We start from the raw sequence: 23,230 nt of genomic DNA on the forward strand, positions 1-23,230 counted from the left end.
GATCAAGGTTGCAGTCTTTTCTTTTACTTGCTCCCTTTCTGTCTGTGTTTGCCACATAGAGTAAAAGGCTTCCAAGACTGGTGGTTTCATAATCGCTGGCATCTGAGGTTCAAAACCGTTCCCTTCATCTGAATTGTCTCCTTGATTCTGATGCTGTTTAATCCCGTACTACCCACTACCTGTCATTAAATAACTGTTGGTGATGAATGAAGTGCACCAGAAACTATCATCTTTACTGTCAGTTTCCAGTGTTTGTTTGCACCAGTGCCCATCTGTCCCATCAGTCAACACTATCTGGAGCTTCAGTGGTTGTCCGGAGGTATTAGTTGTCTAGAGCAATTGGTAGCTTGAAGCAGAGTTCAGGGAGTATATCTCTGAAGTGACACAAACTAGTATTAAGTAACTATTAAGATTAAAAGGGGAAAAAATAATGTCTTAAATGCTTCAGAAGTAGAGGAGAGTAGTTAGTCTTTTGGCTGTCATTATTAAAGAAATATAAGTATGGCTGGGTTTTACTCTTTGCTTACACCTGTATCTATGATTGCTGTCAACCAATTCTGAGTCCAGCACATCCAGTGTATATCCTAATGTATATCGCTTATCAGAAGAAGGGACAACCTTGGATCTCCTTTAAGGGAAGTATCTGACACTAGATACCTCAGTAGTGTACGGGATGTCCATAAATGTTTGTTGCTCAGTTGACTCCATTCTTTCATGCAACCACTCTGCTTGTTCCCCATATTCAGCAGAGGCAGAAGATTTTAAGACATATGACAAGATCTCACTGAATATTCAACTAAGATTACTTCTGTTTGCTTTTGTAAGAAGGATTCCTGGTTGCTGAACTTGACGTAAGTGCCCAGATGGACCAAGGAGAAGTACAAGATCATGAGACCTTGGAGGAGACACATATGGGTGAGGAGTAAGTTAGATAAGTTTGTGAACACAGAGCTCCCTCAGTGTTACTTAAGCCACTTTATTTCATGCAGCTCATACTGAGACCTGCTCTTTTTCCCTCAGGGCAGGCACACAGCCTGCCTTTGTCAGCATGCTGTTAAGAGTATCTATAAGAAGGCACAACATTAGGAAGACAAAATGTGAAGATTTCTTGTGGGCAAGGAGACTCTTGTAGCATTACCCTTGGCTCTGCTGTATGTGGCACGTCTGCTCTAGGTTGCATGACGATGCCATACGACCTCTCCTGCAGCTGGTTTCTATTTTCTCCCAATCTTCCCTTTACTGCTTCTACTACGTGGTGCAAACCAGGCTCCCTAAGAGAACAGCTTGCTCATTCCTTGCTGTGTCCTTTCGCAGAAAGAATCACAGTTAGAATCGTACGGGTTTTTTTCTAGGTGGTGAGTTAGGTCTTCTTCCAGATCACCTTGCAAGCACAGATCTGCAGCATGTGTTGGCAGCAGGGTCCAGAGGAGGAGAGGAGCGGTTCGGGGACAGCCATGGAAGTCAGCACAGCTCTTCAGAGGCTCAGCGGGCTGGCTGTCAGGACGAAAAGGAGGCTGAGCTGGCTTACTCTGATATCAGCCTGGTGAAAAGACAGGTGAGAAGGGTGGCAGCAACCTCACGTCGAGCCCCTCGTGTAGAGCGGCCCACCATCTGCTCTGAGTGTGGCAAGGGCTTCAGTAGGAGCATCCACCTCATCCAGCACCAGCGAATGCACACTGGGGAGCGCCCGTTCCTCTGTGGGGAGTGTGGCAAGGGCTTCAGCCAGAGCTCCCATCTCATCCAGCACCAGCGAGTCCACACAGGCCAGAAACCCTACACCTGTGCCGAGTGTGGGAAGAGTTTCAGCCAGAGCTCCAACCTCCTCAAACATCAGCGCATCCACACTGGCTTCAAACCCTATGTGTGCAGCGAGTGCGGGAAGATCTTCAGCGACAGCTCCACTTGCATCAAACACCAGCGTATGCACACGGGCGAGCGGCCCTACAAGTGCCCAGCCTGCGGGAAAAGCTTCAGCCAACACTCCCACCTGCTTCAGCACCAGCGAGCCCACGACGGCATCCGGCCTTACACCTGTGGGCAGTGTGGCAAACGTTTTGGGCAGAGCTCTGACCTCATTAACCACGCTCGTACCCACACTGGCGAGAAGCCTTACAAATGCAGGCAGTGCGGCCGTGGCTTCAGTGGCAACTCCAACCTCATCAAGCACACCCGCATCCACACTGGGGAGCAGCCGTACCGCTGCACCCAGTGTGGGGAAAGCTTTCGGTTCCAGCCCCAGCTGGTGCGCCACCAGAAGCACCATGCAGGGTAGTTGGCCGAGAGAAGGCAGCCCTGTGGACTGTAGGCAGCTACCTGGCGTTGGGAAGACACACCGCTGCTGCCTGGACACCTCATATAGGGCGTGAATTTTGGGGGAGGGAGCCCTCAGAGTATGTCCCCTTTTCTTCTGGGTAAATCTATTTGTGAGCACTGCCCAGACACTTGAACAAAGAGGGAGGCCACTGTTGAACGAACTAGTGCACGTTCACTGTGGTGCGGTGGTTGTTTTGAGCCCCTCTTTTGGGGATGGGGAAAAGAAAGGTGCTTATACGGTACAGTACGTTCAAGGCCAGAGAGGAGAACATAGAGATGTTCCAAGGATCAGTGCCTTTTTTCTGTTATTTCTAGTGGAGAGTGATTTTTATCCCAATAAACCCCGGCTAAAATCTGTACCTGTTTTCTGTACAAGCTGCCTGGGTTTTCCCTTGCGTTAAGGCCATGGCCTGGGATGATTGCTCGCCTTAGAATTCACATCTCCTGCTTGTTGTTTTTTTAGATGGTGTTAGCATATATTTCTTTTAAAACCCCACAACACTGTGCTGGGTGCCTCTGCGTACATGTTGTAGGCCCAGCGGTGCTGTGCTGGGGCCAAGTCTATGGAACAGTAGTTTTGCTGGTTGTATGGCTGACAATTCCACAAATTATGCTGCTGTCTGACAGCTTAGTCCTCAGCAGCAATTAAGTAAATTGACATCCTAATAGGTGTTCTCTCTGGTTCTTGTTTAGGTGCTTTTGTGAGTGACACTTTACGAATGTTTTTATAGGGCTTTTAAAAGTATTTAGGATGACTTTTTTAATTGTGATCTTCTAATTGTCAGTTGTTGAACAGAAAAACGATGACATTTGACAAATAAGCTATGTCAAACTTTGATTTTATATTAAATGTTAAACATTTTTCCTTGCATAAAACTTTTTAACTCAAACACTGTGGTTTTGAGTTGTTAATGATTACGAAGAGGTAATTATGACGCTGATTTCTAGAATGTCTGTGTGGTTTTGACATGTTTAACAATGGCTTTCTAAGGAATATGGGGGAGTCAGGATTCTGAGAAAGCAGAAGGAGCTGACCTCTGAAAAGATCTTATTTGTTATGAGGAGGATAATACTACTACTGGGAGTCTGTCCTTAAAAGGAATTCTAGCTCAGGCAGCCACATGGTACGGGGGAGGAGAGAACTGGCAGTAATAACAAAGATGTTAATATCTCTAGCGCAGAAGAACTCCCTGTAACTAACGTCGCACTCTATACTGAAATGCCTGTTCCACCCACAGAGCCAAACGGGAAGAAATCACAGTGTGCTTTAGCCAAGAAAATGAAGTGATCAAATCTGTTGTGCTGTAGAATTTTTATTTTCAGCACCGCATGTAGGCCTAATGCTAACAGTGAGCTTTCACATGGAGGTGAGCTCCTAAATGGGAAATAGCACTAAGGGCAAAGAGAACACCCAGCTTGAAGAACACAGGATCCCAAGGAAACCAGCAAGCTGTGAAGAGAAGGGATGTGACTGGAGTTACTGGCTAGGTAATGGGGGTACATCCATACCTTGCTTGGCCACCAGTCGCTATCACAGAGGGCACAGCTTCGTGCTTATCTGGCAGTAGATCTGGTTTAAGTCATTTGGTCTCACTCAACTCCCACCTTCTTGCCCAGAGCCTGAATTAACACGACTGTGCTGAGTACCTGTCCACATGGCTGTGCCCCGAGTCAGATCTGTAAGATGATCCACGTCTCTAAATCACAGATTTTTTGAGAGTTCATTTTAAACTGTTAGTCCAATCTAGACCACAGCCTCACAAACAGCAGGGTAAATACAGGCTTGGTGTCAGAGGAGAACAGAAAAGCCAAAAAGCAAATAACATAGCCAGTATGGCTGTTAGTTCCCAAGAACACACCATTTAAGACATTTGTTACTTTCCTACCTTTTCTTTTTCAATGTTTCTAGAGAGGACTAAACCTGGAAAAGCCTCACACACTGCATTTACTGTTTCTGCATTCCCCAGCCCCATCAAGAAGACTCTCATTGCCACAACATGCTGGAAATGACAATTAATTTCTGTGGTGCCCTTGCTGCACACACAGTTACAAAAATATGCATTTATTCTGGTAGTTCTTCCCCCATAAACTGTCTGAAAACGTATCTCTTGCCTCGGAGCTGGAATGTCAGCCTATCACGGACGTTTGTGGAAGGTGCCAGGGGCACAGAAGCCAAGTAGTATTATCTCAGGTGAGGTCATTGGCGCACTCTTGCTCTAACACTACTTCTGTTTCTTTTTTAACTACACACATGGAGAACCTGCTGATGGCCGTCATCTGCACCCAGTGAGCCCTCATACAGACACAGCCCATACCCCTGTGCCTTCACTCTGTTGACTGTTGCCATGATAAGCCAGGGCACTTCTTACTCTCTCTTCAGTTGTCACAAACTCAAAGCGCACAGCACACAATTCAGCTTAATATACGGTTCCATGACCTGGGGGCAGGGAGAGGAGGAGAGCTAAGAAACAACTTCTGAGGATGTTTTCTGTCCTACACCTTTCATATTTTCTCTTAGTCATGCATAGAGACACAGAAAGAATGGGCAGTAGACCATTTTGGGACCAGCTTCTTTCCAGGAAAGGCAAAAAAAAATGCTGTGAGGACTTGCCTGGAGCTCTGCTGCGTGATACCTCAGAGATCTAGCTTTCATATTCCAAAAATGCCAGGTTGCCATTTAACTAGATACAGGCCAGACCACGTGTTGATTTTGGTGTGCCTGTGCCCTAGTCTTCTAGACCTCTTGCAAGGTACCCTGGTGGGCAGCCTTGTTCAACTCCTGGTCCTTCACAAGCAGTTAAGAGTTACTGAATGTGGACCACTGCAAAAAAAATTTACTCCCGAATTTAGCATAGAATGTAGTACACTAATACGTTATGCAGAGCAGATGATCTTGGACCAAACACCCAAGTTCACTCACTGGGGCTGTAATTACATGCTGTGGTAGACATAACCTAAGGCTACTAACCAGCTGAGTAAGATGATCGATACTCATGCAGCATGTCTGCATTGCTACTTAGTGTGTTGAAGCACACCAACATGTTCCCCTTCGCTTAGCTCCAGTGCTTGAATTTAGTGCTTATCTGCAGACAGCTGTTTTCCTCTTCTCCTCCAGACTCATTGCCAGCTGCTTCACAAACACCGATGTCCTTCCTCATTAGCTTAAACAGTTTGAAGAAGGATTCTTTCTGGTTTTCCCATTAATTGGAACAAGTTTAATCATTAAATCAGTGTAATTGAGGTGCTCAAACAGGAAATCAGTTAAGCTTAGCTGCAAGGGCTGATTCTTAATTGATTTGCCTGCAAGTCGAGCTTTTCACAGAAGTGCGTGGATCTCAGGTCTCCCCAGCAATACTTAAAATGCTATCCGGACTCGTCTTTTCAGAGATCTTTGCAGTAGTACAAAACTGTGCTACTGCTCTTCAAACACATTTTGCAAGGTGTTCTCTCCATGCTGTACATGTTCAAGTGTTGAGCTTTTAGACTTACAGCTCATTTGAAATCCTCTAAAACCCCTTGTTGCTGGGAGCTCTGTAACTCCAGACTCATTTATATGACGAGGGAAGTTTGGACACTTAGGAATTGTTTCAGCTACAACGTGGCATCTTTCCTTAATCAGGATGACAGGCTGTCGGTGAACATCTCTTGATTGTAGAGCTCTGCTGCAGTAACTTTCCCTTTACAGCAGCTATTCACAAGAACTAGCTTAAGTTGCATCTTACTGAAACTGAGGAGTGAATCTTTTCACTCATGCACCATACTGGAGTGAGCAGAAGGCAGCCTCAGATCTCTCTCAGAAGTGACAATGAAAACTGCTGTATCTATATATTTCTGTTAAAAAAAAAACACTAAAAACCAAAACACCATATTTTGCTCTCCCGGTAATACTTAAAACACACCTTAGGCTCTGAGTTTGCTACTTGCACAAGTTCTGACATTCTGGTCATGACACTCAGATCCCCTCTATGTGCATGCGACCAAGTGCTCTCCTCTTGGTCTTGCCAGTTCAGCAAAGATGGAGACTCTGTGTTGCATCAGTCGGTTCTGGGTGCACTGGGATGCATGCAGGCTGTGGTTTTGCTAATTTGAGTAGTTTTACTATTAGTATCCTGAGCACTTGATTGTACTGATAGCTCAAGGTGCTGGGGCTCCAAGTTCTAAACAAAAACATTCCAGGTAGCAGTCCCGTGCATAAAAGTTTTTAGAACCTGCATTTTAAGCAAGTATTCCTCAAACTTTTAACTGTGCAGGCCTACCCTTCAAAGTCTAGGATTGCCAAAAACGTCAAAGAAAAATCCAGGAAGGGCTTATATAGCTAAGGTAGTCTTCATCGCGGTGACCTCACCTTTCTTACAGAATCTTACTGATTTGAATATGAGGGGGGTCTAATTCCCCTTCTTGGGGATCCTGACAGGGATGCTGCTTTCAGGGGCAGTGCTGCTGCCTAAGGGGAGCCTACAGTGAGCAGCAGCAAGCCATACTGGGCTATGACCTCCCCAACAGGACACAAAGGCTGAAGTCCCAGCAGCCCCTGGGCCATTCTTATCTGGCTGGCTTGCTTTAACTCCTACTTACCCCTGCATCGTCCAACCAGGTCCATCTGCATGGACCACAAATGTCTTTTCTGTGATTATACACAAATTTAGTGATGACAAATAGACGCAGAAATCCTTAGGTAGGGCACAGCAGCGTATCTATGAGAGGTAATACTTTTAAGCTTTTTATGCGACAGCTTTACCTTATCTCCACGTTAGTGGATGTTGAAGTCCTTGCCAAAAGTTGCAGTTCCAAGGTAAGTGGTACTGAAACCTACAGAAACACATAGTCTGTCTTTGCCAGCAAGCAGGAAACTTTTAAGAGACTGGAGAAATTAATCATTTAGCAGGCTGCTGAGTGTAAAATGCATCCAGCTGGAGCATAAACTCTCACTACCCCGGAGTACCTCTTCAGAGACAAGTGCGCTGAATAATCTGTTGCTCCAAGTGAAGGTGTGATAACTGGGACATGAAAATCACCAACACCTGCTCTAGAGGGGCTGATGGAATCAAACTTGGAAGTACAACCAGAAAGAATTTCTAGCGCACAATGAGCACTAACTGAAAGCACCACACCTCCTGTAACGAGTGGTCCTGTGCCACTTCAGGCAGCTTTTTTCAGGCCCATTTCTCTCACTCAGATATGGCCCTTAATCACAAACCTGTATCTAGGGCCAGGCGCTCTGGAGCAACTGGGTCCGGACACAGAAGGGCCTTACCTGTACGGAGGGTAACAAGATGTTACAAGTGGGAGCTGTAGGGGCACCTCTGGCTTCTGCTTTGCTAGCAAAAATACCTTCTCATCCAGAAGTGACATCCCACAGAGCTGGGTGACCTCTCAGTATTTCGGCCTTCCTCACCTCCATTTGTCTTCAAGGTATGGGCACCCTTCCTTTTTCTTGTAGGTCTGGAGATTTCTTTGGAATAAAGAGGCCCAAAGAAACACTGAGCACCTTCACACACAGAGGACAAAAAATTAATGACAATTTTCAGTGACAAGTGTTAAGCTCAGAGACCGTTAACGCTACATGCTCCATTTGATCAGCCTTTCACCTGATATCTAACCCCTACCAGCATTTCAGCTGGGGATGGCACAGAGATCCCACCTCTGCGTGGCAGCTATTACCGACCATACGGCCCCGGGCAGGCCGGCGGGCAGAGATCATGGAATCGCAATCACAGGATTGTTTCGGTTGGAAAAGACCGTTAAAGATCGAGTCCAGCCATTAACCTAGTGATGTCAGGTCCACCCTGTCCCCAAGCACCACGTCTACACAACGTTTAAATAACTCCAGGGATGGCGACTCAACCACTTCCCTTGGCAGCCCGTTTCAGTGCTTGATAGTTCTTTTGGTGAAGAAATTTTTCCTTATATCCAAACTAAATCTTCCCTGGTGCAACTTGACAATATTTCTTCTTGTCGTATTGCTTGTCAGTCAAAGAATAGATCGACCTCCACCTTGCCACAACCTGCTTTCAGGTGGTTGTAGAGAGCACTAAGGTCTCTCCTCAGCCTCCTCCTGGCTAAACAGCCCTAGTTCCCTCAGCCATTCCACACAAAACTTGTGTTCCTGGAGACCCTTCACTGCCTTCGTTGCCCTCCTCTGGACCTGCTTCAGCACCTCAATATCTTTCTTGTCATGAAGTGCACAAAACTGAACATGGGATTTGAGATGAGGCCTCACCAGAGCTGAGTACAGGGGGACAGTCACTTCCCTACTGCTGGCCACACTGTTTCTAATACAGGCCAGGATGCAGTGGCCACCTGGGCACCCTGCTGACTCATTTTCACGTACTGCCCGGGCCACTCCACAGCCTGGGAGGGGGCAATTGAAGCCAAGCAAAGCTCCTTTGGGTAAAGCGGGTGCTGAACCAATTCCCCTCATTCCTCTCTGCAGCACAGAAGGGTGTGGAGGGTATTGTTTCAGGCTACCTGGGAGGCTGTGCTGTGTGCTGTGCCACAATGTGAAGAGAGCTTGCTTACGTGGTATTTTGGCCAAGGGGTTACAGCCATTGGCTCAGTAGGGTATGAATGTGGGGACTGAGCCTGCGCCGTAACATCTGGATCCATATTTATGAAGGGTATAAAGCTTGGGGGCTACTTCAGTGCAGAGCCAGAAAATTGGACTTGTGGTGGAGCCCAGCATTTGGGAGAGGCATCCAGAGCAGGGCTGAGCTCGCTGGGGCTTGACCAGCATTGCCCTAGGAAACTGGTGGCCCTGGATCACTTCCCTTTCCACAGGGAGGAACCTGAAGAGCCAAGGGATGACACAACTTGCACAGTGAAATAGAGACCGGAGCTCGGAGCTGCATATACTTCTGGACCTCACTGCTGATAACACCTACAAATATGGATCTGAATGTGTAAATGCTGTTCAGGTCATATCTACAAACAGTATGAGAGTCCACATCCATTATTTATAACATTGAGACGGGATCTGAATGAAGGGATGAAAAACATTGGTCCAGAGTATTGCAGGCATAAGGACAAAGAAGTCAGCTGCCAAAAGGAAAGAATATGTCTGTAGGAAGAAGATAAAAGTTTCCCAGTAAAACCCACAGGGAAAAAGTTTTTAGGTCTGCTAAACCAGGGGAGAATTTATCCTCTCTGTGAAACCGTGTGGCTCTGCGGTTGCTTGCAGGGATTTCTTGTATGAAAGGATGCTGGGTAGAATGTGCTTGTCTGTGTTACCATGTGAGCTCTGTATGAAATTTATGAAGAGGTCTGCTGGTCCACTGGAAAATGTTTGGTTTATCATCCATTAATCAAAAAAAAGGTTGAAAACAGCTCATGTAAACTGCTCATTTCTTAGCAAAAAGCACGAAAATTGTTTGCCTGCAAGATAATAAAAAGGCGGATTGGCAGTAGCTTTTCCTGCTTTTATTCTCCATGGTGACAACTCAAAAGCAACAACTTTGAAACTGCAAGCATGGCAAAAGTATAATGCTTGGTAATTGGGGATGAAGATGTGTTCCAAAAAGCTGTAAAAATGTTGTATCTTAATTATAGAGTATTGTGTCCTTCTCCCCCCCACACGGAAAATAAATTCACTACAGGAGAGAAGGACAATCTAAGTAGAATAACAGCCAAGTACAGCAAAGAAAGCCACTTGCTCACTGCACAATGGGTGGGAAATGGCTGTTTTGAGCAACAGCAGCAGAAAAAAACCCAAACTCATTGACAAACAGCAAGAGGACTACATACCTCTGGACTGCTGTCAAGGTCTATGAAAAGTCAGCAACAGCGGGCACCTGGCTCCAAGCCCAGAATCTCTGGACTGTGTAGCTTGTACAAACAGAACTAAAGGTGAGTCTGTTGGGATGCACGATAGGGACAGTGTTGATGCTCTGTGAACTGTCTGCCTGGGATGGGAATGTACAAGAGGCTCCTTTTGCATTCTGGTGCTTGGGACACAGAGGGCACATTAGTTCTCAGTGCACTAGTGGAGGCTTTGCAGAAAAAAAATGTATCTTTTCCTATATAAAGTGAGCAGGTGTGGTGGAGAGACACCATCAGGCATTCAAGATTAAAACCTTGCCATTCCTTTGACTAGATTTTGCTTTTCAAATGAGCCTGTTGACTTGTAGCTCATGCTTTTAAACTCAAATCTAACTAATGGCATCTTGGAAGTCCATTTGCTTTCCATGACTCATGAAATACTGCTTCTCTCTGCCCCTGCTCTCACCAAAGACTGGATGTATTTGCTTCTGTTGTTCGCACTTCAGAGCTCTGACTGCACCTGCCCTGGGGTTAAAAACAATATTTCCTCATTTTGAAATTATGTTGAGCTTTCATTTTTAAAATGTTTGCAGTAACATCCCTTCTTGGGCTTGAGAGAATATCTGAAGGGATTGGGGTTTTGTTCTGTGATTTCTGTAATTTTTCCTTTTATAGGGGATAAAAATATCTTTTTACAAAATGCCACTCACTCTAAATTTAAATTGAGTGGAACCCCTAGGCACAACACTGAAGGTTAACTGGAAATAGCCAGGGAAAGCAGAGGGGTCACAGAGGGATTACAAGCGTGACAGAAAAATGACAAGCAGAAAGGAAGGGGAGGTGAAGGTCTCTCCTGGCAAAGGCCCCCATGCAGGCAGGGGCGAATGTCAAAAAGCAATTATGAAGGTCACAAGAGAATTCATATGGGAATCATGGCAGATCCTTTAGTATTAGCTAACTTTATTCTTAAGATTTTCTTATTTCTAATGCTGGTCATCTAGCTGGCATTTTAAGATCATATCAGAATGATAGCTATCCCATTACATAATGGATCTCTTTTCTGATCTTCCAGGTTATGGAAAAGGGGCTTTAAGGGGCCCCAAATGACGACGAGGGTGGTTTCAACACCATCTGTTGTAGAAAGCACATATTGCCAGTATAGCCCAGTGGAGGTGCCGTGCCACAGAAACTGCTGGAGTGAGAGGGTCAAACCTGTGACCAGCAGGAGGAGGGAAGTGATCATGCCCCTGTACTCGGCACTCGTGAGACCGCACCTCGAGTACTGTGTCCAGTTTTGGTCACCACAGTATAAGGACATCAAGGTGCTGGAGCAGGTGCAGAGAAGGGCAACAAGGCTTGTGAGAGGTCTGGAAAACATGCCCTATGAAGAGCGGCTGAGGGAACTGGGTTTGTTTAGTCTGGAGAAGAGGAGGCTGAGAGGAGACCTTATTGCCCTCTACAACTACCTAAAAGGAGGCTGTAGTGAGGCTGGTGCTGGTCTTTTCTCTCTAATTACTAATGACAGGACAAGGGGAAATGGCCTCAAGTTGCGTCAGGGTAAGTTTAGATTGGATATTCGGAGGAAGTTCTTTACTGAACGAGTGGTGAGGCACTCGAACAGGCTGGCCAGGGAGGTGGTGGAGTCACCAACCCTGGAGGTGTTTAAAAAAAAAGTAGATCTAGCACTTGAGGCTATGGTGTAGTGGTTAGGTATGCTGGGATGAAGGTTGGACTAGATGATCTTCAGAGGTCCCTTCCAACCCCGAACATTCTGTGATTCTGTGATTCTGCAGCACCTGGCTTATGCTGAAGGTCTCTTTGCTCCTGGACCCATTCAAGAAATAAGCTAAAGCCCCTTTAGCTTCTCCTTCCACATGTCCTAAACCTGGTACTTAGTGACACAGAACAGATCCTCACCCCCATCTTTGTGTGAAAGCTCCCTGGAGAAAAAGGAAGATAGCTCTAAGTGGTTTCCCAGCAAAACAATCTCCACAACATCAAAATTATTTTCACAATAGCCCAGGCGTGATAAACACTGTGTTGTTGTGTTTATGTACCTGTAACAGTTTGTGGCAAGGTTTGACTTCTGAAATGTTTTGCAATTGCTCCTTCTCAGTATTTGTATAGCCCAGGGGCCATTCAGCATCTCTTCAGAGAAGGAGCTTTGGAAGGGGCTTTCGTTCAAGAGACATAGTCGTCTTGGAGTATACGGAGAATTATTAGCAGTTACTTTGCTCAAGACAACCTGGGACTGTAGGAGCAGGCCAGCAACTTGACCAAGCGAAGCTCTTCTGTGCAGTGTCAGATCACTCTGTTATCGGAGGAAGCTGGTCACAGCCCAGTGGTGTCATCCATGTGTGGTTAACTCTCCTGAAACTCCCTGACAAAAATGCTCTGAGAACGTCCCTTCTCTGCTCCCTGCAAAAGGCCAGTTCCATCTTACAGTGCCCATTACTTCCTCTGCGTTTCTCTGTCCGGTTTTAGGTAGCTCTGGAGAGGACCGACATGTAGAAATCTGTTTGGTGACTGCAAAACCACTTGTCCTATGTTACAGGTGAACTGGTATTGCCCACCTAGAGGTGGCTTGTTGGAAAAGGTCAGGAAAGCAGTGTAACTGCTGATCCACTGGCAGCAGGTACCTAGAGTCACAGGCCAGAATGAAAACCACAGTTCAGTGGTCTGTGGAGAGACCCAAATGTCGGAGCAGGAGCTGGGAGCTCTTGGTGAAACTCAGCACATAGAGCTGCCCACCGGGCTGCAGGAAACGTGGGGTGGGCCTGGGACATGCTGCTGATGGCCATCTCCAACCTATTAACAGTAAGAAAGGCTGGGACGCTCACAGTGCCAGCCCCCTACATTTTACGCCAGCACCTGAATAATTCTGGCTGGTTGTGTCAGATGACGTATGCTGGAGTTTCTCAAAAATTTTTTAAGTATTCAGAGTCCTAGTTTTGTTAATTTTCCATTTCAGTGGAAATAGAGTGATCTGAGGATATTCACACTGAAGCCATCCACTGCAATTTTCACAATCTGCTTTGAAGGAATAGTAGGATTGTGGAGAAGTCATTACCATTGGTATTTATTTTCTCATTCTAGTACATCAAAACGTTTTTTCAGCAGCCCAGATCACATTTTTGACAGCATGGCCAAATTTACGATTGATGCTTGATCCTACTGTTGCTCTAAGGGATCTTTTGTTTGTTTGTTTGTTTTTTACAGGATTCACCCATTATCTCTGTTGTCTTCCTAGCAAATCACTATTGTGATGCTTCACTCTAAGGCCACAAAACTATCTGTGTCCTTGACATGACCCAGACACCCACATCCTCTATGAAAAGGATTTTAATTTTATGCCAGCAATAAAAATTGATCACTGGAAAAATTGTAATTTGAGACCTCATAATTACCAGGCTCATTATTTTCCAGTGCCAGCATTCTGCAGGTGTTCTGAATGATGACACAGACACAAACCATTACTTCTTTACTGAAACAAGAGGCTCCTCTTAGCATGTGGCCTCTTGTGCCCCAATTGTGCAAGAGTCACAGATCATTAGGGTTGTGTAGCTGTAGAGGTGAAAGCCTTACTTAATCTACATCACCCTTCACTTTTTGATTTGGTCCATTTGGTGCTGCTGCAGACACATTTCTAACGGGAAAAGATGAGACGACCTGAGGACAGATGCTATCAGTAACTGATAATTCCTTCAGATCTGTATAGGGAGATAGGAAATCTAAAACCTGAGACTGAGGTAGACCCAACTGATGGGGGCTGCCCAGACCTGACTTCAGGGAATTAAGACTTGCTCTTCTTTTTGAGGCCAAAATTCTTATCATCTGGTAAAACTCGTAGAATCACTAGTCATAAAATCTTCAATACTCTTCCAGGCATGTGCATTCAAAGGAAATGTTGGACAGTTCTTATGAACAGTTGTTTCCATAATTAAAATATTTTTCTTAAGAGAGTTAGCTTGCAACTTCTTACTTATAAGCTAGACACATAAATGGCAAATTCTTACATACAGTGCACAAATGCCCTAAAGTACCAGCACTGAGCAAACAAAACTAATTCAAATGAAGAAGGCTTGTATTTTTAATACACACAACCCATTCCTGAGGGCTTGATCAAATAAACTACAGTGACTGAGATAAGGGACAGACATTAATGAAACTGTGACACTCTGGCTTTCAGTATGACTTAAAAGATGCAGATATTTAGAGACTGTTAAATCACTGCTTTGGACCCTTTCTGACACAGTCATTGTTGCAGATGCAGTTTCAAATTTCTATGTAAAATGTTTCCTGGGTCTGCTGGGTGTCTGATGGAAAAGACAGCAGGGTAAATTCCCTTGAAATTCATAGCATAGCGGTTCCCAAGGTTTTCAGATTAACAAAACATCCACATTTCTTACTGCTAGGATCATCACGTATCAGGGATGAAATGTTTAATTTAGAATAACATGTAGTATAACTCTCTAGACTTCTCAAGGCCATGGAGTCCTCAGATGGCAATGACCTGCCGATCTCTTATTAACTATGCTGTGATTTTCCTAGAAACATACATTAAAGATGAGGAAAGGTGAAAATACTTAAAATTTACTCTCTCCAGCCATAATACAAGTAGATGTAATTGGAATGTACCTGGCAAATGCAGTTACTAAGCCACTCTCCACATATGAAAAATCATGGTGGTCAGGCCGTCAGGCAGCCAGTGACTGGAAAAAGGGAAACATCACCCCATTTTCAAAAAAGGTAAAAAGGGGGACCCTGGGAACTACTGAACAGCCAGTCTCATCTCTGTGTCCAATAAGGTCATGGAACAGATCCTCCTGAAAGCTATGTCAAAGCATATGGATGGGAAGGAGGTAGATTTCCAAAACTACAGTCCTTGCTAGAGGAGCGTGAGAGGAGAAGAAAGTCACCCTTTCATCAATTCACCTTCTAGCATGAAAACTGCACTGTTATCAAATCTGTGGATGTTATTCCTCCTCTCTCCTGACTATTCCTGGTGAACTGATTTGGCAAAGGAGGAATACAGATATTAATCTACCATTTTTATGGAGAACTACAGTGATGTTAATAAATTGTGTGCTGAATATGTATTGCCAGAGTGAGCACCTGAGGCCAGACAGCTCCCCAAATTTCCAGAGCAGCAACAGAGATAGCATTTCAAAGGCTGACAATGTCCATCACACAATAGGGCACCAAGTTGTTTCTAGGTGTAACAGGGATCAAGACATTGGAACTTAAAACACTCCCATCACCTTCCTTCACGTTATTTTAGCAGCTAAAAATAGAAGAAATGACTGCATTCATTATACTCTATGAAAACCAGAATGTCAGCTTTCCAAATGGGATGAAGTACTCAGTTCAGGTGTTCCTGATACAACAGCCACTACGATCATGTCACAACAGACGTGAATGAGATGGTTTTAAGTGAGTAAGGTGACTTTCAAAGCTTGTGTTCATCCACAGGGTTAATTCTTTTCCCATTGCTATTACTGCTCTCTTCAGTGTCTGGGAACAACCACCAGAAAGGAGCAGTACCAGCAGCACAGAATGAAGATCTTTAGCTGCCCTCTCTCACTGAGACCTTCCCCTTTTTGCTTTTTTAAAACAAAAAGACCATTCACTACGCAGAGATGTCTGGTGGTGCTGGAAGAAGAGCACCAGGAAGACTAGAACACTGCTTATGATATGATGGAGTAGATATTTTAGCTTGAAGCTATACAGAGTCATAGCTCAGCTGCAAAGAAATGCAACTGTACGAAAACAAATCACAGTTGGGGATGAGGGGAAAAAAACACATCATGCTCTCATCACAATAAAAGCTACTTTGATCCACTTTCAAAACAATACATCAATCCCACCTGCAACTCTCATCATACAATGAAAAGAACTAAATATATTGAACAAACCAACCCATAATTATATCTCTCTCTGTTCAGCCCTTGCCAAAGTTAACACCTCATCAGTCCTTTTCTATAGTGTCTGACAGGATGTAGTTTTTCCTTCTCAGTTTAGGGCCCAATCAGCTGGAGGCAGTCTGCAGCTGTAAGAACAAGGCCTCTTCTCAGCATGGGAATGATACAGAAAAGGCTCTAGGTATGGAGACAATTTTGGTCCAGAGAACTGAGGAGACAGAGAGAGAGAGAGACATATGCACACAGGCCTCTCTCTGCATGTGAGACAGGGCAAGAGGCACAAAGGCAGCCTCGCTTGTTGTTCAGGGCTGCAGGGACAGTAGGGACGTGGCTGCCTTCCAGCGCAGAATGGAGGGCACTGGAAAACAGGGTTGCCAAAGAGAGCCTTGGCCTCATTTTCCTGGCAGACTCCCAGAGTCTCTGAGATCGAGTGCTGTTCATGGGAGTCTGTCTTTTACAAAAGCCTCTGCTCCCCCAATGAAAAAAACAATTGAAAGAGAGTCCGTGGCTGATGGCTGCAAAGGTTCACGGAGGCTTGTCTTCCTTGTTGCTCTGTATCTTTTCCACTGCAGCCATCTCATGGTATCCAGCCCATCAACATGACATGTCCACAAGAACTTCAAACCACAAGGGACATCCTTGTTGGGAAATCATTCTGAGAGGGAACAGAGAAGAGACATGTCAGCAAGAAAGCACTCACAGACCAGACAGAAATGCAGACACAACTTTGGCAGAGACATGGCCAAACAGCAACAGCTTTTTCTATTCACATCCCCTTCCCCTCTCACACATGCCACTCAAGCACAGGCCACAGCCAAGCTGCTCTAGTGACAAAGTCTCCCTCATGCAGCAGACTTCATCCAGCTCCCCTTTCCCAAAAACCATGAAGTCATCAGTCCTCACTAGCTTGGACGGTGGCAGGGTGCTTTGCATTTGCTGGTATACTGCACGAGGAATGCCTTTGGCATGCATGGCCCCAACACATGTCCATGGGTACGCACCCACAGGAGTCTGTCATCTCACCCCTTTCAAAAGGTCTACACTACAGGGGTCTTACAGGTCTTACAGTACACCTTGCTACTAGCCCTGCCCCTGTCTGGAAGAAAAGAGCCTCTCAACCCTTCCTCAATGAGTATCTAGGCCAAAGCAATGCCCTGTAATTTCTGTAAGTCCTGGCTAAGTTCTCTTCCCTATCGCTATGGTCCAAAAGCACAGATAAACTCCCACTTCCTTGGACCATGCCACAGATGCCAAAATCATCACTTCCTTCCCCAGTCCGCAGACATATCTGTCTCTTCCCTCTACCGTGAAGTCCTGTGTAGGAGATATTTCCCTTCCTGGCCTCCTACAACCACAGTGACACCCCTTATCTGGGGTCCCCCACACTCAGACTCCAGGAGAGCCCCTTTGCCTGTAAACTCTGACTGTAACCCCTGCCTGGTAGCTCCCTGCTGAGGCTATTTGGATCAGGAACACCAGAGAGGGCCTCACCGTTTTCTTGGGGTCCTTCTTCCTCTTCTTGTCAGAGGCGTTGAGGTAGGCCTGCTCCCTGGCCCTGTATGAAGGTCCTCGGCTCAGCTCCCTCTCACTGTAGGGGGGCAGGGTGTCCTCCTCTTCCTCCTGCTGAGGCGGTGGCTGCTGCGTCTGCTGCTGCGACTTCTCTGCTTTGTAAGTGGAGGGTGGTGACCAGGCGTAGTACGTTCCCCCTCCTCTCTGGCTGGGCTGCGAGCTCAGCTTTGAGGGGGTTTCACAATGGTCACTGCTCTCATCGTAGCTCCGGGATTTCCTCTCCAAGACGCTGCTGAGGTAGGAGTGATCGTATTTCTGACTCCCTCCGGGTGTCCGGCTCACCAACCTGGGCAGGTGCTTCTCCTCATGGGCCCGTCTCCGGGGTGGGCTGTATGACCAGCCCCGATCCGAGTCCGTCAGCGGCTCTCGGTTCCCTCTGCTGCGCTTGGTGTAGTACTCCTCCATGGAGCTATCCTGGTGGGGCAGCCCTCCGCTGCGGCCACCATGCGACTCTGACCGCTCGAAACGCCGTGTTTCCTGGCTGTCTGCCCGCCGGGTCCGCTGGCTGTAGGACTCTGCAAAAGCTGCCAGCTCGTCCATAGAAACGGCCGGCACTCCCACAGAGAAACTCTTACGGGACAACATCTCAGACTTGGATCTCTGCTGGCTGCAGGAGGGAAGAGCTTGCGTTAAAGAGGGCCGGATTTGGCTGCGCTCATCCCCTCGGCTGCTTTCATAGACAATGGAGGGAAACAGGCACTCCTGGGGCATGAATCGTCTAACCTGTTTTCATCATCTTCTGTAGGAAGAGATGTACCACATCCTCAAAATCCCTGCTGCTCTCTGCTGACTGTAAAGGTGGCTTAGTGGAGATAGCTCGGACTCTACATGTCAAATATTACCCCGGATTAACCCCACAGCACACCTCCCTTGTCCTCCAGTATGCAGGGCTGGACTTGCTTCAACTTGGCACCAAAACTTGTAGGTGTATGTCCTGCTGGGAAAACCCAAGAACCTAGCTACAGAAGCTCACAGAAGAGCAATGTGGAAGCAGGTTTAGAGCAAACTGCCATTCATGGCTTTCAGGAGACTGGGCTGCTGGTATATGAGGATGTGCTATTTCTCTTCTAGCAACCAGAGAGACAGTTCTTTAGGCCTGAAGTACAGGTCTGGCTGCACCGAAGCACCAGAGTGTGACTCTAGTATAAACTGCACCAGCACTGGGAAGTGCCAGAGGGACCAGGTACAAATCTCAAGAGAGGACTTTGGGAAGGGAGGCTTGGATTCCTACTGAACTCCCTTTTACACCCCCCTGCGAAAGGGGGCTGGTACTTAGCTTTGCCCAGCTCGGTAGGCTTTGCGTAGGTAGGCTTTGCGTAGGATTGTGGGAATCAGATTCACTCCAACCTCACCTAACGACATCTACCAGCTACTTAGCACTCTCTAACGCCTCTGTCCTGCTAAGCAGAACCAGAGCAGCAGGAAATGGCAAAGAGCCAGCAGTCCACCTGTTCCTTCTCCTTTATTTTATTACTTTGCCAGATACAGCTTCCTCCCAACATGGCTCTTCTCACCTGTGCCGGAAACTGTCCCGCTCATCTCTATAATCAGAGACAGCCTGGGATCTTGATGTGCTGCCCGAGCCAATCACTCCTGCCCAGTATTCGGCATCACTGTCCAGGTCCCCTGCAGGAGGCAGAGGTTTCCTTCGCGCCTGGCGGTAGGGCTGCCGGTAGTTCAAGTCCTCTTCATGCAAAGAGCTGAGTTCAGAGATGGTGTTGTTATCTGCAGGGGAGGTTGCAGAAAACAAATGAGAGAGGCATCACCTGATAGCATGTGTGAGAGGACAGGAAGGCTGTGGTGAGCCCAGCTACAGCTTTTCCAGAAAGAAGCAGAGCTGCCCTCTGTTAGAAAAAAATCAAAAGGGAATCTAAGGTTCTTCTACAAACCCGTGACCAATCCTGTCCAAGATTCCTAGGCTCAGTTCAAAGAGCTGCTGTTAGACCTACAGGTCCTCTGAACTGGTAGCTGGCAGCCAGGTGGGATATTCTAAGGGTATCGCAAATGCCATCAGATGCCTTTGTTCCAGTTAACTGAGTTCAGCCTTCATGCAGAAATCATCCCTTCAGTAACACATGAGGTCTCCACCCTCATGAGGTGCGCGCTGAGCTTGGTGGAACATCGTCACAGCAGTTGTGCCTTTCCTGGTGTGAGACAGGCTGGCTCTGGATTTGGCCTGACTTGTCCAGCTAAAACAAAAACATCCCCCTCAAAAAAAGATTAAGAAAAAAGTAAGAGACTGAATCACTGTCAGTCTCTACCCCATCAAGCACACTGACATCTGGAGGCCTGACATACCAATGCAGAGAGGTCTTTTTATAGTAAATCTTGTGGGTGGAGAAGACAGTGTGCTCAGCAATGACTGTTTTAGAAGTATATATAATTTGTTAGTTATGCCTAATCTGCACAGAGCTTTGATGTGGTGTCATTCCCTAAAGCCCTTACTTTCACTGATTTGCAGGATCTCAGGCGTCTATTTTAAACAAGCCTTTCCCAGTGCCTAACATGGGTTAGCTCTGCACAAGTCGGATGCTGCCTGGAGGAATGGAGCCCCCAGCCTGCTGCCATCCTCCACACAGAACAGCTAGAGGACAAAGAGCAGCACCGCACGCCCTCCTCACGCAGGCACCTTGTCCTGCCACTGCACCTCCGCTGTCTGATGTGGAAAGATCCTCACTTGGGTTCGTATTCTGACACCCATTAAGTGCAGCTTCAGCCTTTATTTAGGGAAATAAAACTTATGAGAGGCTATTGGAAGACAGTGGGGAGTTCCACAGAGCAGCTCAGTTCCGAGTTCCCACCATGCCCCTACTCACCACCCTCCTCCCCTTCATCTGCAGTTGTCTGTCTGCCAAGATGTTAGTACTGATGCATGTACCACCTCTGATCTTATGTTCATCAGTGTCACAAAATCTGTCAAGTCCCTCGTAGTTTTTTTTTAATATTTCTTGTAGTCCTTGCTCCTTCTGAAAGGCAACCAGCACTCCGAACTACCTTTCTGCATCCTTCAAATCATGCTGTGGCCACTGCAACTCGCCAAACACACTTTCAATAAAATCATCCCTCTCTTATTTTGCCACGCTGGGAATTTACCGGCACCACACCATAAGACAGACAGGAATTGTGAAGGCAACACCTCAGCTATTATCACACCATGGGCTGTAGAAGGCATGATTACAGACTTGGCTTTTTAGATGCCGACAATCCAAAAGCTTAATTATCCAAATTTTCATGACCATTTGAATATTCCAGTCATGACAATTTTGATGACCATTTGAGTATTCCTCACTTTGTTTGCTCTACTTAAGGATGATTATGTATGCAGTGCATCTATAAAATCAGAACATTCCTGCAGATGCTACAATCTAGACTCTATCTGCCCCAAGTACCACGTCCTGGACATCATATCCTAGAGGCTGGCTCTAAGGCAGTGAAATTTTAACTACGGATTTTCAGTCTTTTTCAGATGAGTGGAAAAAAAAAAATCAAACCATGCTTGATCCTCACATCGTTCTCGCATCCTCCTAGATGGGTCAAACTGAGCCAGTTCTTTCTCGACATAGTAAAGCACCTTCATGGAGTCCCTCTCCTTGTCAGTCTGGATCCTGTACCCTTTACGCACTGCTAGGGAGAAAAGCATAGCATTAGAGGAAAATACACTTAAGTCCAAGGAGACTTTCTGACAATACTGCTTCTGTAGTTGAGCTCACGTCTCCAGGCAGGTCAGTTGTGTCTTCCAAAACAGTGTGACTCAGTCCTTGCTTCAGAAGAAATCTGTCTACACCGTGGGATGTGAAGTTGTGAGCAGCTGCATCATTTATAAAGCAAAAATGGTTTGGAAATGCCCAATCTGTACAACCAAATGCATCAAGTGGTGTCACTGCCACAAAGTGATTCCACCTCCCACAGAGGATGGCAGAGAGAAAAGCAGCGCTCATTTCCCCTTTCTCAGCACTCCAGAGAAGACTCGTCATGGTGAGGAAGAAGCAGTCCCAGAAGATCAGGCTTCCTCTGTGCAGCAGGGGCTGTAAGCTCCCAGCCTGCGGGGGACGCAGGTGGCTGAGCTGTCACGCTGCAGGACCACTCCACCCTCCTCCCAACCCTATGAATTCACAGAGGTTGAAGAGCACGTGGTAGGAGAAGCTCCAGAGAGTAAGAAGGCAAACACAGGAAGTCCCACAAAGCACATCATGATGCTTTGAGATTTATGGTGAAACCAATGATGGGGCCAATCAGGCCACTGGGTAGCCGCCTGCTCTGGTATTCTCTACATGCTTTATTTCACAAAAAAGGTATGTCTTACACATGTGCTAAGTGCTTGACTCCCAGGATTACTCCCTTTGCAGGGGAAACCTGGACACCTTTTTCGTGTTTTTTTTCCACATTCCCCTGTGTAGAACAGAAGCCCCTACACACAGCAGCTCCAACTCTTGATAGGCTGGCTCCGTGCACTCTTGCTAACCTTATGAACAGCCCAATTACCTCAAGGCAAGTCTATAGTCAGCAAGCAGAGAACTCCACCTATCAGGACTTTGAAGAAAATAAGGCTTTTATAGCAGATTATTTAAGAAAGGTCTCAGCCTAAGGCTAAGATTGACAGAAACACAGGTCTAAGTACAAAAAGGGACCTCAACCCTCAAATGCAGCCTCATTAGAGAACTGTTGCAAGGACAATTCGCTTCGCACTACAAAACAGAACGTGTCTTGCCTTGTGTGGAGTTAATCTGTTCCCTTGTGTGAAGCTGGAGTGTTGCAAGCGTGCTCCTTCTGTGGCACAATTTAAATACTTGGACTTCGACGGTGGGTTTGAGCCAACCTGTTCTTTGTTTTATGCCGCACCCCAATACATCAAGCTACCGACATATGGGTTTGGTAGTACGTTGCATCGTATGCACTGTGTGGGCTGAACAAGGACTTGGCAGAGGTATTCTTAGGCACCTTCTGTCCTAAACTGCTGTGCATGTCTCTGTGCATTATTAATAACCATGCTCTGCTTCAGAAACGGCTGCGCCATAGAAATGGACAGAATGATATCTGTAGCAATCCCGCAAATTGCTTCAGAAGAAAAAGTGCTTTACTGTGGGTTTTGACTGTGCACATGTAAGGTAAGTACCTACATCCTGAAATATTACCTTGTGTATCTGTACTTGGGAAAGGTATTAGATGTTACAACATACTGTGAGTCTTATCAGGGTCCTGCTTTCAATGTGTCTCCAGGTAGCTTAGCTGGAAGTGGTCTGGGATTTCCTGCGTCTTATTAGCCCCACGATTGTGTACACAATGACTGCAAACGCACACCGTGATTTACAGAACACAAGGAAAATTGCTGCCTCTGCCTTCCAAAGCGGAAGACTATCACGTCTCTTGAAGTGAGGCTGCTGCTCTGAAGAGGAGCTGGACGGACTGGGAGGTGGATTGTGAACTGGCTCAGAAACAGAGGTCAGAGGGTTGTGATCAGTGGCACAGAGTCAAATTGGAGATCTGTGGCCAGTGGTGTTCCCCAGGGATCAGTGCTGGGTCCAGTTTTGTTCAATATCTTCAGCAGCGACTTGGATGAGGGGATAGAGTGCACCCTCAGCAAGTTTGTTGACGATATGAAATGGAGAGGGGTGGCTGACACACCTGAATGAAGGCTGTGCTGCCAATGGGATCTGGACAGGCTGGAGAGCTGG

At 46.4% G+C, this 23,230-nt stretch overlaps 2 protein-coding genes across 2 annotated transcripts; one reads left to right on the top strand and one right to left on the bottom strand.

Moving 5' to 3' along the window:
* The first annotated feature begins 863 nt into the window (after positions 1-863).
* On the top strand, positions 864-2,272 carry LOC104273957 (zinc finger protein 154-like). The gene is made up of 2 exons (XM_009869461.1): positions 864-915; positions 1,377-2,272. The coding sequence occupies exons 1-2, from the start codon at positions 864-866 to the stop codon at positions 2,270-2,272; spliced, it is 948 nt and encodes a 315-aa protein (XP_009867763.1).
* A 14,336-nt stretch (positions 2,273-16,608) lies between these two features.
* ILDR2 (immunoglobulin-like domain containing receptor 2) lies at positions 16,609-21,182 on the bottom strand (the record flags this gene model as incomplete). Its single annotated transcript, XM_009869462.1, has 4 exons — positions 16,609-16,644; positions 17,481-18,165; positions 19,073-19,283; positions 21,066-21,182. Coding segments are annotated over 4 exons (1,049 nt in total), but the record flags the coding sequence as incomplete, so codon positions are not given.
* Positions 21,183-23,230: the final 2,048 nt, after the last annotated feature.

Source organism: Apaloderma vittatum, unplaced genomic scaffold (genome assembly GCF_000703405.1).
Source record: "Apaloderma vittatum isolate BGI_N311 unplaced genomic scaffold, ASM70340v1 scaffold3035, whole genome shotgun sequence".
Lineage (NCBI taxonomy): Eukaryota > Metazoa > Chordata > Aves > Trogoniformes > Trogonidae > Apaloderma > Apaloderma vittatum.